The 18,189-nt window shown below is 35.3% G+C and overlaps 1 protein-coding gene across 3 annotated transcripts in view; it reads right to left on the bottom strand.

The window, feature by feature from the left end:
• kcnip4a (potassium voltage-gated channel interacting protein 4a) overlaps positions 1–18,189 on the bottom strand; it is a 251,365-nt gene that overhangs the window by 206,256 nt on the left and 26,920 nt on the right. The window contains exons 1-2 of one of the 3 annotated variants that reach the window (XM_051898892.1): positions 13,851–13,991; positions 12,447–12,598 (exon numbers count right to left, since the gene is read on the bottom strand). The exons of 1 other annotated variant lie outside the window; for it this stretch is intronic. In XM_051898892.1, the coding sequence (XP_051754852.1) occupies positions 12,447–12,585 (139 nt within the window). In that variant the 5' untranslated portion in view covers positions 12,586–12,598; positions 13,851–13,991. Of the gene's footprint in view, positions 1–12,446; positions 12,924–13,850; positions 13,992–18,189 lie in introns of those variants that run through there. One more of the 3 variants, XM_051898891.1, reaches the window with a different exon arrangement.

The raw sequence follows: 18,189 nt of genomic DNA, 5'->3' as shown, positions 1-18,189 counted from the left end.
GACGTCTTCACACTGTTTTGAAAAGGTGATGCTACACTATGGTAAACATGCCCCCACCCCAACTATTTTGTGACAACTTTAGCAGGCATCAAATTTGAAATGAGCTCATTTTGTGCATAAAATTGTAAAATTTCTCAGTTTAAACATTTGTTATGTTATCTATGTTCTATTGTGAATAAAACGGCTCATGTGGCTCATGTGATTTGAAAGTCTTTTAGTTTTCATTTTATTCAAATTTAAAAAAACGTCCCAACATTTCCGGAATTCGGGTTGTATATTATATTATATTATAAATGTAAAGTTTGGAATAATCAGAATTTTTTTCTTATGCTCACCAAGGCTGCATATATTTGATCAATATGGTTAAAAAAAAAAAAAAAAAAAAAAAAAAACTTTTCTATTTGAATATATTTTAAAATGTAATTTATTCCTGTGATGTAATGCTGAATTTTCAGCATCATTACTCCAGTCTTCAGTGTCACATGATCCTTCAGAAATAATTCTAATATACTGATTTAGTGATCAAGAAACATTTCTTATTATTATCAATGTTGAAAACAAGGGGTAAATAAGTAGGGTATTGGGGTAAGTAAGCTTAAACTAAAAATAATAAATGAATACTTTTAAGGACGCATTGAATTGATCAAAAGTCAGTAAAAACAGTAAAAACATCTTTAATGTTACAAAGGACTTCTATTTCAAATGAATGCTGTTTTCTTTTTTTTTTACTTTCTATTCATCAAATAATCCTGAAAAATATGAAGTAGCAATGTTTACAACATTAATAATAAGAATTATTCTTAAGTGAGCACCAATAATAACTGATAATAATTGAGCACTAAATCAGCATATTAGAATGATGGATTGTGTGACTCTGAAGCCTGGAGTAATGATGCTGAAATTTAAGCTTTGTCATCACAGGAATAAATTAGCCATATTTTAAAATATATTCGAAAAGAAAAAGTTATTTTAAAGTGTAATAATATTTCACAATATTACTGCAGTATTTTTGAACAAACAAGTGTAGACTTTGGTGAGCATAAGAGACTTCTTTCTAAAACATTAAAAAAAAATCTTAATTACTCCAAACTTTTGACAATAGTGTATATTATTTGATTATATTATTTAATTATATAACACATATTTTACACACATTTTATGTTTGTGAAATAAAAGTATATTTACAGGATCAATGTCAAGATCAATGGTCATTTCAGTTGTCAATTGTGATCATGGTATAGTAGTTGTGGGCAGGTCATAGATGTGCACATCCCTAGTGTCAAGTTTTCTAATGACATGTTGTGTGACATATCAGATGACACGGACAAAGCATCCTGTCTATCAACTGCCTACTGTCAACAGGCCAATTTCAAGCTTGCCCATTCAGGGCTAATGCTTGGCTAACAGCCACGCTTAACTGCTAATACTATCCATCATCTCCACTACATCCCCTCTAGAGAGTGAACTGCCACCATATGAGGCTATTCGAGCTAATGGAAAATTCATTAGCTAAGTCTTCCATCAGACAGCAGCTAATGTTCACAAGGCTAAGTTTAAGCTACAATGCTAATATGGTGAGACTAAATGTTACTGATCTTGATGTGCTTTCGTCAGTTATATTATGGTAAAATAATAATAACGGAGTAGTTAAGTATTCAACAGCATTTTTAACCAGATCTATTGGGAAAGAATGACAATCTGTAGTTGCCAGAAATTTACTGAAAAAAATATGGTAGCAACATTTTAGGTGATTTGCTACTTGATATTCCTGCCTCTACTCAGAAGTACAGTGATTCTTATGTCAGATTGGGGGGAAAAAAAGATGGTGCAATACTGGCAGGAAACGACCTAACTCCCAATCACTCCCCGGGTGCCACAACAAAATGGCTACCCACTGCTCTGGGTGTGTGTGTCCACGGTTTGCAGTGTTTGTGGGTTCACTACTTACTACAATATGTGTCCACTAACTTGGATGGGTTAAATGCAGAGGACAAATTCTGAGTATGGGTTACCATACTTGGCCTTCACAAGTCACTTTCACTTTTCAGAAAGTCTGTAAATTTTCAAGGCATATACAGCAGTGGCCAAAAGTGATGTCCAACGTAGAAAAAAATGGCTTCTTTGGTCTTTATTCAAACTTTTTATTAAATATTTATTAAATATTTTGTAAGTATACTGTGAACCTGGAGTGTAAAATCAATGTACACATTCCACGTTTCCATTATATAATTTGTCATGACGCAATGAAACATACCGAATTGTGTGGACGTCATTTTTGGCCATACCAAGTTTGCACTCATTATTCCCAGCCTATAATTCATTAAATCACTATGTGGCAAGTATTACCTACTAGATGTTATTTTGTGGGTTAGTGAAAATGGCCAGATGGCCAATCTCATCTTGAACTGTAAGCCAACGGCTATAAGAGGCTGGATTGAGAGGTTGTGTACCAGTAAAGAAACCATTTATTAGTTTTATCTACTGCAAAAAAGAAGAAAGAAAAACTCCTTGCATTTGTCAAAGAACATAAGGATTGGAGTATGGAAGATTGGAGTCTGACAAGTCAAAATTTATCAACTTGGGAATCCTGCTGAACACAATGCAGCCAGCCATGTATGAAGGATCTGTGTGAACATCAAATGTGTATTTTCTAGCATGATAACAATCCTAAACACACAGCAAATGCAACAAAGTTGTGCGCAATGAAAGTGTTCATGCTCGGCATTTTGAGGTCAGGATTTTACTAGGTTTAATAGCAATATTTCTGTGAAATCACTGCAGGCAGGTCATTTTCACCATGAAGAATACATAAGGGTACAGCACTGATATACTTCTACTTACTTTTCAGCAGACTATTTACCATGATTTGCAAGAGATTCTCCAACAACGCATTTACCTAACAAAATCTAGATAATTCTATGAATTTTAGAAACCATTGTACAGCAAATACATATGAGAGGCATACTTGTATAGCTACCCTTACAAAAAAGAAGTATAGTTCAAGTTCATTTTATATAATAAGCTTAAGTAAAGTTCAAGCATATTTTCCAAGTATACTAAAATCATTGCACTAGTGTTGTAAATTAAACTGGCTGTTAATTCAAACTGTTTGGCTCTTGCTGTTAAACCATTTCCTATCAATAAATCACATTAACTGTGTAGACGAAAGGTCAGTAGCTCCTGTTTGCTTTTACAATTGTATTAGTTGACAAAAAGAAAATTTTATTTCTTCTTAACAGCTTTTTTTATGAGCACATGTGAAGGGAAAAGCTATAGCTGTGACACCAATAAGCAAGTGAATACCTGCATGTAATTACACCTGTAATTACACGTACAGTATAATTAATTACACTGTTGACCTTTTCCCTTACATCTAACCAAACCTGTCCTTAACCTTACCCATATCCCACCTCAACAGCAACAAAAATGTTTTGCAATACTACATGAACACAATGAGTACACTGTACCTAAAAATTATATTTTTATGTAAGTACATATAGTTAAATACACCTAATACTGTATAAAGTGTGACCAAATGATCTTAATACTAATTGGTACAGTGCACTAATGATGAACCACCTCACAAATATTACTGACTCAAGTCAATAAAGTCTAATGACAACGGCTGTCAATGATATCTCCATATTCATGGCACCATCATTTATTTATTTTGTGCTGCTGAGCTTAATCTGTACACAGAGGCCATTCATCAACATGAAGAGCTCTGAGAAATAGTGGGGGCATCAGGGAGACAGCAGAGACCGATATTAATAATGTGGTGCCTGGAGTGTATCACATTTAAAAACTGTAACATGGCACATGGACAATGCACATCAGGGCAAAGAACGTTAACGTTACAATAATACTTTTATAAGCAAACTATCTTACACCAGTGGTTCTCAACCGGTGGGCTGTGACTCCAAACTGCAGGTCTGTCTTGCAAGAGTTGCTCATGGACAGCAGGGAACAATAGTAAAATGCTTCAAGAAAGTCCACACATTCTACCAAAGGAGAAGTCATCAAATGAGAGATAAAAACAATGCTTTACTGAAAAAATGCAAATGTTTCGGTCACATATGACAAACTTACAATAGCTGCGTCTCATTTTGAAGGCTGCGTCCTCCAGAGGTCGCATTTGAAGGCTGCATACGTCATCGATGTGGCCTCATTTAAGAAAAGTAACCATTGATTGCAAAGTAAGAAATAAATTACAGTATTTTACACCTCACAAGGAATAACAGTCATTTTTATTACGGTTACTTTTCTTAAATAATCCTTGATGACGTATGCAGCCTTCAAATGCGACCTCCGGAGGACGCAGCCTCCGAAATTTGACGCAGCTAATGATCATTGCAGGAGCCATCTTAATTTTTGAGTCACAGGGTTACATAGATCACATGATGAACCAAGCCAGACTATGACAAATAATCCAAACAAAATGTTGAACAGCATGCTACAGAAAACAAACAAACTAATAAATAGATAAATAAATAAATAATATTTTTTAGCAGGGGAAAATAACATAATATGACAAAATATATCCTAGACTACATTAAATATGGTTTCAATATTAACAAGGATAAATATTTGTTAAAGGGATAGTTCACCCAAAAATGAAAATACTGTCATTTATTACTCACCCTCATGTTGTTCCACACCCGTAAGACCTTCGTTCATCTTCAGAACGCAAATTAAGATATTTTTGTTGAAATCCGATGGCTCAGTGAGGCCTGCATAGCCAGCAATGATATTTCCTCTCTCAAGATCCATCAATGTACTAAAAACATAATCAGTTCATGTGAGTACAGTGGTTCAATATTAATATTATAAAGCGGCGAGAATATTTTTGGTGTGCCAAAAAAACAAAATAACAACTTATATAGTGATGACTGATTTCAAAACACTGCTTCATGAAGCTTCGGAGCGTTATGAATCAGCTTGTCGAATCATGATTCGGATCGCGTGTCAAACCGCCAAACTGCTGAAATCACATGACTTTGGCGCTCCGAACCGTTGATTTGACACACTGATTCATAACGCTCTGAAGCATCATGAAGCAGTGTTTTGAAATCAGCCATCACTATATAAGTCGTTATTTTGTTTTTTTGGCACACCAAAAATATTCTCGTCCCTTTATAATATTAATACTGATCCACTGTACTCACATGAATTGATTTAAATATGTTTTTAGTACATTAATGGATCTTGAGAGAGGAAATGTCATTGCTGGCTATGTAGGCCTCACGGAGCCATCGGATTTCAACAAAAAAATCTTAATTTGCATTCCGAAGATTAACGAAGGTCTTAGGGGTGTGGAACGACATGAGGGTGAGTAATAAATGACATTATTTTCATTTTTGGGTGAACTAACCCTTTAAGAATAAATATTATCCAAGTTGTATTTTTTTTTTTTAATGTTTATTTACATTTGTGTGATAAAATCTGTCAAATGAAATTAAAACCAGCTTCAAATGACTCCCTTACACATTCATGTGCGTATTACCATAAGTATATTAGTATTCAGATGTTTCATACTACAAATGAGTATATTCACAAAATAATCCACTTTTGTTGATATTAAAAAATGCTTTGCAACCCTGCATAATGATGCATTAATAACAGAAAGATGTGTGGATAAGGAACTTTAACTAGGCTTTGGTTTAGATGATAAATGACTCACTTTACGCCAATCCATGCATTAAATATTATCTTCTTCCCACTTTTTATTTACTGCAAAGTCTAAAAATACACTACTATAAAATAACAGAAGTAGAATACTGTAATTGGATTATAAATCCATCATTGCCACCTACTGGACAAAAAAGGGTTTCAAAATACACAACATCTTAGAAAGGTTTTAATTAAATTTAATGTTAAAGCTTATATAAAAAGAGTGTTTCTCCTCCTGCCCTCATGCTCTTTTGAAACCTATATGACTGACTCCCATCTGTGAAACACAAGAAGAATTACGTATAGCACAACATCAAAGATGTTCTGAAAGGTGACCACAGCTGTCAAGCGGGATTTTCAAGTCAAGTTTTTCAGTGAATAATGAATTTCTGTCTGTTAATCACAAAGAGCTATCATATGGCTACAGAAGACGTGGAATAATCTGAATGAATCAAATGATTAGAGTGCTTTTTTGACCCACTAAAGTAGTACTTCAGTACATCTGTTTTTCATAATTACTATATTGTCTTTGAAATATGGTAAAAGTGTACTGCTGAATGTACTGACGTGATTTGTAAATGTTATTTAATGTATTTTTTTATATTGAAACTTGTATCAATACAATATATTAATTTTTATAAACACTACAATTAAAATTATAATCAAGTACTTCACATGTGACTTAAAGTATGACAAAAGATTATTAAAACAATGATTTATATGTACTTTAAAGTAAAACTTAATTTGATATGATTACTTTTTAAAACTTAAGTTTTTTGTACTCAAGTGTGCTAAGAAACAGTCATGAAAGAGTACTCTCTTTAAATACACTTATGTGGCCTTTTATTTCATTAATATTATATTATCTGCAAGTACAGTTTTTTTTAAATATACTTTTGATTTGAAGTACACAAGTGCACATTCAATAAAATTAAGCACACTTCTTTCTCACAAGGGTAGTCTTTGGTCCTTATATAATGTTTTTCACATGATAGAGAGCAGCTTCTGCTTTTGTGTTGCACAGAAGAAAGAAAGATATACGAGTCTGGAACAACATGAGGCTGAGTAAATAAAGATCATAACTCAAATGTGGTGTAACTATGCAGTGTGTTGCCAAAAAGTTGCTATATAAAGCCTACAACTAAGGATTCGAGTTAAAATTAATCAGCTTGATGATCTGAACAACTGCTTGTAACTTCTGAGGTATGTAGTAATGGAGCAAAAGGGAAAAAATGCCAAAAAAAAACAACAACTTATTTTAAAGGGATAGTTCACCCAAAAATGAAAATTCTGTCATCATTTACTCACCCTCAAGTTGTTCCAAACCTGTATGAGTTTCTTTTTTCTGTTGAACACAAAAGAAGATATTTTGAAGAATAATGGTAACCAAACAGTTGATATAGCCATTGACTTACATAGTATTTTTTTTCCTCCTGAAGTTAATGGCTATGGTCAACTGTCTGGTTACCAACTTTCTTCAAAATATCTTATTTTCTGTTCAACAAAACAAAAGAAACTCATACAGGTTTGGAACAACTTGAGGTTGAGTAAAAGATGACAAAAAATTTGGGTGAACTATCCCTTTAACCACTATTTTAAAAATCCATGGAACATTTCAATAGCGAATTAGAGAACCCATGGTGAATTAGCCTTCCTGGGTGGCCTACAAACTGACAACAGCCCTATTATCAAAGTATTCAGGGTTTTTTTTTTTTTTTTCTCTTTTTTCTTTTTTTTTCTGTTGGTCTAGTCTAGTCATACACAATGGCTGTTTGGCTGAATGGATGAGGAAACATATGGATACAGCCCCATCCAGTGGTCAGAGTGGTACCACAGTCATCTAAACATTTCAGAAATATATAATAAGATGATTAAAAAACAAAACCAGGGCTAGAGGGCCTCTGAATATTGTTATGGGCCCTGGAGTCAAAAAGGTTGAGAACAATTGATTTAGACAAACAAGCAGTTGGAACAATAGTTAAAAGATATTTTTGAACAAAATTAGCTACATCTTCAAGACATTTTCATATTTTGTTACAATTTTTCTTCTCTCTGATGTCTTAAATAAATAAATGGCTCACATCAAAGAAGTCGAGCTTTGCTCGTCACAAATTGTCAATATTGCTTTTTCTCCTCCATTGACATTTACATTTGACTGGGTTTAAGCAGACTAAATGATTGGAGAATTCCAGCAAACGTCACCAGAAACATTTTCAATGGAAGGTTGAGTTATTGAGTAAATTTTAAAAAAAATAAAAAATAAAATAAACATATGCATGGATGAATTGTTTACAATAATACCTATAACATGCATTTACAAAAGAGGTGAATTTTATGTCATGCCAACTTTTTAAGTCCAGGGCTGCATTTCCCAAATGCAACGCAAGCCTAAGTGGATCGTAGAGACCATTGGAGGCTTATGATGCTTTTGGGAAATGCAGCCCAGTGTGTTTTACTTAGCTTCCATAAATAATACATTGCAATATCTAATTGAAATAATTGACTACGCATGAATAAAATAGTGGGTTAATGACCAGAGGCAGCCTTTGCAATTCAGAGGCATGTTTCAAAGAAACAAGCATTGTCTTAACAAGCGAGTCACTGAATCACCCATGCCCGAGATGCCCGTTCAAGTCCAGCTCGGAGCGGGGCGAGTAGGACCAGAGGTGTTCCATTGGTGCCGTGACCCGATGTGAGTGAGGTTTAGGGGGGTGAGTGTAACCGAGGCCAGCTAGTGAGAGCTGTACAGGTAAATCTTACTCCCCTAACCTTAAGAGGTGCACTAGTGACTGATGCTAGAAACCACGGTCTTTAGTGTCCTTGTTAGCAAGTCCGCCTCCCATGCCCGAGATGCCCGTTTAAGTCCCGCTCGGAGCGGGGCAAGCAGGACCAGAGGTGTTCCATTGGTGCCGTGACCCGGATGTAAGTGAGGTTTAGGGGGGTGAGTGTAAGGGAGGCTAGCTAGTGAGAGCTGTGCAGGTAAATCTTACTCCCCTGACCTTCAGAGGTGCACTAGTGACTGACGCTAGAGACCGCGGTATTTAACATCTTTGTTAGCGAGCCCGCCTCCCATGCCCAAGATGCCGGTTTGAGTCCCGTTCGGAGTGGGGTGAGTAGGACCAGAGGGGTTCCATTGGCAGTGTTGGGAGTAACACGTTACAAAAGTAATGCATTACAGTAACATATTACTTTTTGGCACACTTTTAAGGCATTACTAATCAATTATCAATAATATTTTACTCGGTACATGTTCAGTAACGCTTGCGTTACAACACACTTTTAGCCCAAAATTTAATTGTTCAAAAAAACAAAAAACAAACAAACAGCAAGACTGCGAGACATTAAAGGATTAGATCACTTTCTAATAAAAATGTCCTGATAATTTACTCACCCCCATGTCATCCAAGATGTCCATGTCCTTCTTTCTTCAGTCGAAAAGAAATTAAGGTTTTTGATGAAAACATTCCTGGATTATTCTCCTTATAGTGGATTTCAATTGGCCCCAAACGGTTGAAGGTCAAAATTACAGTTTCAGTGCAGCTTCAAAGGGCTTTACATGATCCCAGACAAGGAATAAGGGTCTTATCTAGCGAAACGATCGGTCATTTTCTTTAAAAAATGAAAATGTATATGCTTTATAGACACAAATGATCGCATCACAAGTGCCACCAGACCGCGATTCCGTATTCTTCAAAAAGCTTACGCTGAATGTCCTACACCTTCCCTATTAAACTTACGGAAAAAAACAGAACTGGTGCCGCGTTTGTTCCGTAAGTTGAATAGGGAAGGTGTAGGACATTCAGCGTAAGCTTTTTGAAGAATACGACCGATCGTTTCGCTAGATAAAGCCCCTTGAAGCTGCACTGAAACTGTAATTTTGACCTTCAACCGTTTGGGGCCAATTGAAGTGGACATGGACATCTTGGATGACATGGGGGTGAGTAAATTATCAGGAAATTTTTATTAGAAAGTGGACTTTAAAGAATGAAAAATGCTGCAAGTAAGTTCTATTACCTGTTCGTGGTCAGTCAATAGCCGCGTGTGGTGTCCAAGTTTGTAAATAAAGACTAAAGACTACACTGTCCATTGGTGCCATGACCTGGATGGAAGTGAGGTTTAGGGGGGTGAGTGTAATGGAGGCCAGCTAGTAAGAGCTATGCAGGTAAATCTTACTCCCCTGACCTTCAGAGATGCACTAGTGACTGACGCTAGAGACCACGGTCTTTAGCATCTTAAATGCATAGCATGATGTTTTTTTAGTGCATACGGAGGCCCCTTCTGTTGCAAGACCCATTTCACTTTAAACATAGCAAAGGCCAGTACTGTAAATGACTCTAAAACGGCCATTAACATAAATATAAAGGAAATCTGAACCAAAATATTCAATAATGAGATTGCGCAATGACCATAAACCTCTGGCTTGCAATCATGCAGCTTCATAAAATACAGCGTTATGCAGGCTATATTGCAGTTTGATGCCTTATACCACTTTTACTAATGCAGTTTTCTGCTGTTTCAGTTTAATCCATCTTGAAGGTTATGCTTTTGAATGCAATTATATAGTCAAAGCAGATTATGCTACACTGAGACAGGCCAGTGTTGAGCCAAATACACCCATTGAGTTTCTCCATTCAGTGAGGCTGGACACTGACAGCAGCACCTGACACTATAAAGGGCCCAGCTGTTTTCCGAGCCAGTGTGATTACAGCACACAGTGCCTTAGATAATAACTGTCTTATGAATAGAGGCACAAATACATACACACACATACAGAACACAGGATGGGACTCCATCACACAAACATAAACATTCAAACACATCATGTGATCTACATATTCAGCTAATATTGGAATGAACCACATACTGTATCTATATAAAGCATGCAATTTCTTTTCATGCCATACTGAATTACAACCACTTGAGAATTTCAGAAATCTTTTTGAACAACATTCCCTCAGCATCTGCTTTACTTTCATTAGTATCGTTTCCATTACAGTTTCCATGGACTTTGCCAGAATGGTCTGTTTTTAGCTAGCAACACTCGCTTGGCAGTTTCAAGCTACATTTGGAAGCTGTTTCATCATTTCTGAAATCATCATTTCACACTGTATGGAGACTGTAATCAGGAATAAGATTGAAAGAATCCACTTTAAACCAACGCAGTAACATTTAAAGCAAACCACAGCTTGAGAGTAACACCTCAAAGACTCTCTTTAGTCATTAAACAAATGAGAAACTGTAAATTTACAGCTCTAAAATTCACTATAATATAATGATTTATTATGCCTGTCGCTTCAGATGAGACCATAAAGTCTGATCACTCGAAACACAGAACACAACATAAATCCAACACACGGCAGTAAAATGATCAATATCACATCAGCATTACTACCCCGACGTCCCTCTTTCAGCAGATTAGACATCGATGTTTCAAGTGGCTTGACTTCAATAAGCAGAGGAAGCAAGAATGTTCTAAGGATTCCCAGCAAATTTGTAAAATTATGTACTTTTACTGTAAAATAACCCCTTTATGAAAGGGACAGTTCACCCAAAAATGAAATTTAGTTAATCATTAATCATTTAATCAGTTAATCATTTAGTTAAAACCTATATGACCTACTTAATTCTGCAGAACATAAAAGAGGACTTTGAGAAATGTTTTTGTCCATACAATGGATGTCAGTGGTAACCAAAATTGTTCTGGTTACCAACATTGTTTTTAAAAATAATCTTTTGTGTTCCAAAAAAGAAGGTAAGTCTGGCAGTTTGAATAGTTTGGAAGTTTAAGTAAAAATTACAGAATTTTCATTTTTATGTGAACTACTGTATCCTGTTAAAGGTAAACTAATAGAAAGAAGTAAAATAAGAGTTTTTGTAAAGAGTATAAGTGTAAGTGACACATACAGGTTCTCTGATGTAACAAAAGTCTACTTTTCAACCAACTCAGTCTGTAAGAGTGAAATTGGTGCCAAATAATAGTTTCAAATGAGATTTGAAGAATGTAATAATGTTTGTTTTAGCAACATTCAGAGAGCTCCAAGTCTCACTTTCTGAATTAGATCACTAGTTGTTGTGCCAACTTGCGTCAGAATTATTGCCTCATCCTGGAACTTTAATTTCATGTTCATTTTTTTCTAACTGACTGCAAACTGCAGCTTTTTTTATTTATTTATTTTATTATTTTTTTTTTTAAATTTTTTTTTTACAAAACCTAAATTAATGGGTTTGCACTTTTTTTTCTCATGGAAACAACAAACTGGTTCAAAAAAGCCAGATATAAAAAAATAGCTATGCCTATAGCACAGGGGAAATATGAGGCAAAATCTTGACAGTTCACCCAAAAACTAAAATTCTGTCATCATTTACTCACCCTCACGTCATTCCAAACCTGCATACCTAACTTTATTCTGTGGAACACAAAAGAAGATAATCTGAATAATGTTGGCAACTAAACTTTTTGGTTACCACTGACTTCCATCATGGACAATTTGGAGACATTTCTCAAAATATCTCTTTATTTATGTTCCTCAGAATTCATGCAGGTTTGACACAACATGAGGGTGAGTAAATTACTGAATTTTCATTTTCGGTGAACTATATCTTTAAAATATACTAGTCTTAATATATTATGCAATTTTATTTAGTACAGTACTTAAAAACCTTTTAAAACTCCATTATTTCCATCAGACTTTCACAAAGACCCATATGGCCTAAACTTCACATTCTCATTCTGTGGTACTATACAACAACTCCCTTTTCCTCAAAGAGAGATTTACCTTTTTTGTTGGGGGAAGCCCAGGCGATGATCCGTCTGACTAGACAGCAGTTGAGCAGCACTTTCTTGGAAAGGCCATAATCCTTGCGAAACTGAGACAGGTCTTCATCCCACTGAGTCCTCTTGACTGGGGTGGACATGGTCACACTACAACTATTCAAATTCAGTAGCTGCTGTTAAAATTATGTCATTATATTGAAGACTTTCTTCCTGACTTTCTAAGATTCAGGAATAATTTATACTTTCTTTTTCCCCAGTGGGCTGAGGCTAAATAAAATATGACTGTTCGGTCATTGAACCTTCTGCACTAATAACTAATCTAAAAAGATTTTCAATATAACTATAACAAAACTTCCCAAATGTTATTACATTTTTCAATATATGTGACAATGTACCACAAAACCAATCACAAGTGTCAATTTTTGAAATTGAGATTTATAAATCATCTGAAAGCTGAATAAACAAGTTTTCTATTGATGTATTGTTTATTATGATAGGACAATATTTGGCCGAGATATAACTATTTGAAAATCTGGAATCTGAGAGTGCACGAAAATCAAAATATTGAGAAAATCGCCTTTAAAGTTGTCCAAATGAAGTCCTTAGCAATGCATATCCACTCACAAAAATACATTTTTGATATATTTATGGTAGGATATTTACCAAATATCTTCATGGAACATGATCTTTACTTACTATCCTAATGATTTTTAGCATAAAAGAAAAATCGATAATTTTGACCCATACAATGTATTGTTGACTATTGCTACAAATATACCCGTGCGACTAATGGCTGGTTTTGTGGTCCAGGGTCGCATATGGTTCCTCAACTATGCCTTCGCCCAACAGAGAGATTGTGGTCCCGCTTTATAAGTGTCTTTAACTACTATGTATAAACATTTAAATGAATCATTTGATACTTTATTGTTTACATCATTGTTTCCTGGAGTCACACCAACACTACACATTTTCAAACTCTTTCTAATCTTAGTAGAGACTCCAAGACCAGAAATATATGGGTCAGATAAGGGAGACATACAAAACGTGCAGTGTTGGTGTGCCTCAAGTAACATTTTTGATGTAAGTACATAGTAGTTAAAAACACCTAATATAAAGTGTGAGTGAACTGCATCTTAGTATGGATAATACAGATCCCAATACTGTAATCTATGCCAGAAGGGTTTGAATAACCTCCTCTACAATAGCAACTAGTAGGAGTTTAGCAACAGATGAATTTCACATCTACAGATTTAAGAATCAAACTACAGTACATGAGGCAAAAAAGCTCCTGTTCTACTTTAGGATGTAACTGAACTACATAGTTAATTCTGTTTAAAATGAAGCAGCATAATTGAACCCACAAAAGAGTCTTACACTCTCTCCTCCAGCGAGAGTATTTTCTTACCTTGTGGGCTTAGAAGAGCTGCTGAACCTTTGCCGGCTTCACAGAAACACAAAGATGCTCAGGTTTCACGCAACTGAATGCTTTCTCTTATTTCGTGTGAGAAAAGAGGAGGGGAGGATGAGAGATACTCCCGGTGATCAGACTGTCTGCTGGTGGGCTCAAGCCTTTATCTGCCCCTCTCTCATTAGGGGACAGCATCAGCATCTGCACCTGAGAGCGGCCAATCAGAGAGCGGCATGATCATTCATGCCAATGATGGACATTTTACTCGCAGGACCCATGGGAAGTATACTTTTCTGTCGAAGAACACACACACACACACATAAGTTGTCATTCTTTGCCCTCGCTGTCACACATGCGCACACAAACACAAACTGAGCCAATAATGAAGTGTTGGATCGCAGACAGATTCCCCTGCTGCTCTGATGCCATATTTAGCAACATTTAGACCCCCCCACCTAACCTCCCATAAAATCACTCAGCATGCTGCATATACACAAATCAACAGGGACATCTATACTGAAAATACTCGCACCCTGATGCACCTGATCCTGTCAGCAATGATTTACTTTCAGATGCTATGCAATAATGACCATGTTTACATGCACATCATTTTAAAGGATTAGTTCACTTTCAAATGAAAATTAGCCCAAGCTTTACTCACCATCAAGCCATCCTAGGTGTATATGACTTTCTTTTTTCTGATGAACACAATCGGAGATATATTAATAAATATCCTGACGCATCCGAGCTTTATAATGGCAGGAAGCGTTACCAAACGAGTATGAGCTGAAGAAAGTGTTTCCATCCACATCCATCCTAGTGATGGTCCGATCCACCTTTTTTGCTTCCGATACCGATTCCGATACCTGGGATTCAGTATTAGCCGATACGATCCGATATTCAAATAATAATAATAATTTTTTTAAAAATGCTGAATTACCTAATAAACTGTATTCCTCACTGTGTGGAAGAGACTGGGATCATTCGCTTGTGCAAGGCATCAGGCTTGACTTAAACATTAGGCTACTTTCCTAACTTTGTAAAACAAAATAACAAACAGACAAAAATGTGGTGAATTATTTATTAAATATTTGTGCATCAGTGCAACAACTGTAAATAAACCTATAGCTTTACTGGCTTGGTAGACATTCAAAATGAACAGCTGACTCCTTCATCCATGACTCGTGACTTGTTTTTCATGAATGTTTGAGTCATACATGACAAAAACTAAACAAATTATATATATATATATATATATATATATATTTAAATATATTCTATAAAATTAAAAGACATTTCTTTTAAATTTATAGCGCAGTTTTTTTTAATGAGACATCAGCATATGATAGATAGGACAGAACAAAAAGGCTATTAACAGTCTTTCATGGCGCAAAAGTAATATAATATTCGGCTCCCATACAGAGCTGCACAAAGCGCTTATGCGCATCCCGTGTGCAGAATGATGCGCTTGAAGTAACATGGAGTCACAGTGCGCAGCAGCAGCGCTCCGCACCGAAAAGTTCAAAGCACAAAGGGAAGATATATTGATGCGTATTGTATTACCAGTATCTGATGAATACAGATGAAGTATGATAATAGAAACATTGAATCATCTTGGAGTTTCATTGTGTTTACTGTGTGAGGTTTATTGTGTCATAAACGAACGCAACACGCAGTTTAAATGCTGAATTGAGAATGACTGACAGCCGCAGCGGAGGGAGGCATTTAGGTGAACTTTAATTTAACGACTTAGATATTCATCTGTACCTTATTCAACTATTATTCAACTTCCCTATTCAACTATTCAAATTTTGTACACTTTCTTGTAACTTGAAGTTACAAGTTTACACTTTCTTCGTAACTTGAACACGGAAGGCGGAAGCTAGATATTTTACTTCATAACTTGTTAAATATGGATTTTTTTCTTACAAAAACGCATCGCTTCGCTTAAGAAGGCCTTTATTAACCCACCGGGAGCCATGTGGAATATGTTTATGATGGATGGATGTGGATGGAAACACTTTCTTCAGCTCATACTCCGTTGATAACGCTTACTGCCATTATAAACCTCGGATGCATCAGGATATTTATTAATATATCTCCGATTATGTTCATCAGAAAGAAGAATGTCATATACACCTGGGATGGCTTGAGGGTGAGTAAAGCTTGGGCTAAATTTCATCTGAAAGTGTACTAATCTTTTAAGATCTATAGTCTGATTAAAGTCAACATGAAATCAAAATTGACCATTTTCATTTGTATGCAGTATTGTAGTGTTGACTATAAATGATTTATCCATGCACATATTTTTTTTTTTTAAATTCATGTCCTTGTAAAAAAAAAAAAAAAAACTGATAAAGAAAATTATTTTTGCAGTACAGCTGTTTAGAATAATACTATGTAATTAAAATATTTCGAATAAACTAAGCTGTGCATATTCTTTACACTAGTCTCTTACTGAACTACTGTTGACGCCATTTATTTCAATTCGATTTTAGTCACTGTGCACAGTAATTTAATCAGCTCATCCATTCTCATTCATGTCCAAGATAATGGCACACAAGAGCACAATGAATGTAAGCTATGAGACTGTGAGACTGCTGTCTTGCTCATCTGTATACTGATTTATGTTCATTATCGCATATAGTACACACACACACACACCAATTTGAAAAATAAAAAAAAGGGACCACATTTCAAATTACCAATATTTTTTATATGCACATAAATTACAGCATTTGCAGAGCATACAGAAATAGCTGGATTTCAGTCCAGCTGTAGAATTCGTCCTCTGAACAAAATAACCTGAATTCACACAGGGAGGTTCACATTCACAGGTGCATTAAAAAGATTGATCTATCTACCAGCCTGCGGAGAGAAATCCAGTAAGACAAAACAATCACAGCTCCAGATATTCACAATATCATTATCTTCCTCTCACTCTGCTGTTTCTATTTTGGGCTAAAGTAACTGATTAATCACAGAGATTACTAACAACAAATACAACAAACAAATGTAATGAACACAATATAAGTCGGGGTTTGTATCATGATGCATTGTTGACACTCCAGATATTAACGAAATGAAATCGACAATATTTATGACGTGGTTCACTTAGTGCTGTGACTTAAAATGAAAATGCAAGCTAACTGACGCACCACTGCTCTTAGTTAGAAACCTATATTGATCTCAAGATGAAACCAACCCTGATCCAGAGAAATCAATAGACACCAAACAACCACATATCTGCTATTCTACAGAGACAGACTGCAATGAATTCTGCTTGATGTCGATGCATTTTTCTGTAAATGCATTTTGATAATATGATTTCAAACAAACACTAAAGCAATACCAGATTCTTAAGCATTTTGAAAAGACATCCAACAAAAACACAGGCTAACAACTGTTAAATGAATTATACTAAAATACTAAATACTAAAAATGATTTTTTACATGTATTATTAAGGTAGGTGTCTTTACACAGCCGAGTAGGCTTTATGCTGAATGTCACATGAACAAACAGGGAAACACAGGTCTCATTGCATCCTTTATCAGAGAAAGTGTTAAGAGCAGTATCGACTGGCAGCAACATCTATGGACTTTTAAGGTAACTGGCTAACCTAGCTAGTTAATTTTATTTAAGTGAGAAAACCGAGCAATAAAAAAAAAAAAAAAAAAAACTTTTAGATATCAATCTGCATATGCGACGGACATTGTTTATGCTCATCTTTTGTAGCTCTTTTGAAGGCATCTCAAGTAAAATGGTTCTATATTTAAGAAGCACATACAAAACAACTGAATCGGAAGCGATGCGACCTGTTTCACAGAATATGGAATTTTGTTGCGCTGACCTTAAGGCTGCTCTGTGCCTGCTCTTAAAAGTTGAACTAGATTATGTCTTCTCTGACCCACCTGTTATGAAAACATTATTTATGAATGTTCTCTGGACATTGTTTTTTTTAAGGTTGCGTCTGAAAGCTGAAAAATGCTGTCTCCGTAGGAAGGAAACAGAGGTAGGAAGGCAACAAGGCACATCTGAATCAAATGATCGTACCACATCCTGTCTTCATCTGATCGATTTTTGAAAATTGTTTGACAAACGTCCAACTAAAACATTTCAGGAAAAATGTTCCATGAACAATGTATAGACAATGTTTTTGTGTTAACATTTTGAGAACATTATTAAAGACCAGATAACCAATTAACGTTCTATATCAGAAATGTACAATAAATGCACAAAATTTGACATAGAACTTGACCGTTTTTAATGTGATAGTTTCATCCTTAAATCTACTATAATACAATATATTGTTAGTCTCTAGATTATTTATTCATT

This window comes from Ctenopharyngodon idella, chromosome 7 (assembly GCF_019924925.1).
Source record: "Ctenopharyngodon idella isolate HZGC_01 chromosome 7, HZGC01, whole genome shotgun sequence".
NCBI classification, from domain to species: domain Eukaryota; kingdom Metazoa; phylum Chordata; class Actinopteri; order Cypriniformes; family Xenocyprididae; genus Ctenopharyngodon; species Ctenopharyngodon idella.
This window is presented reverse-complemented; position numbering and strand designations above follow the sequence as displayed.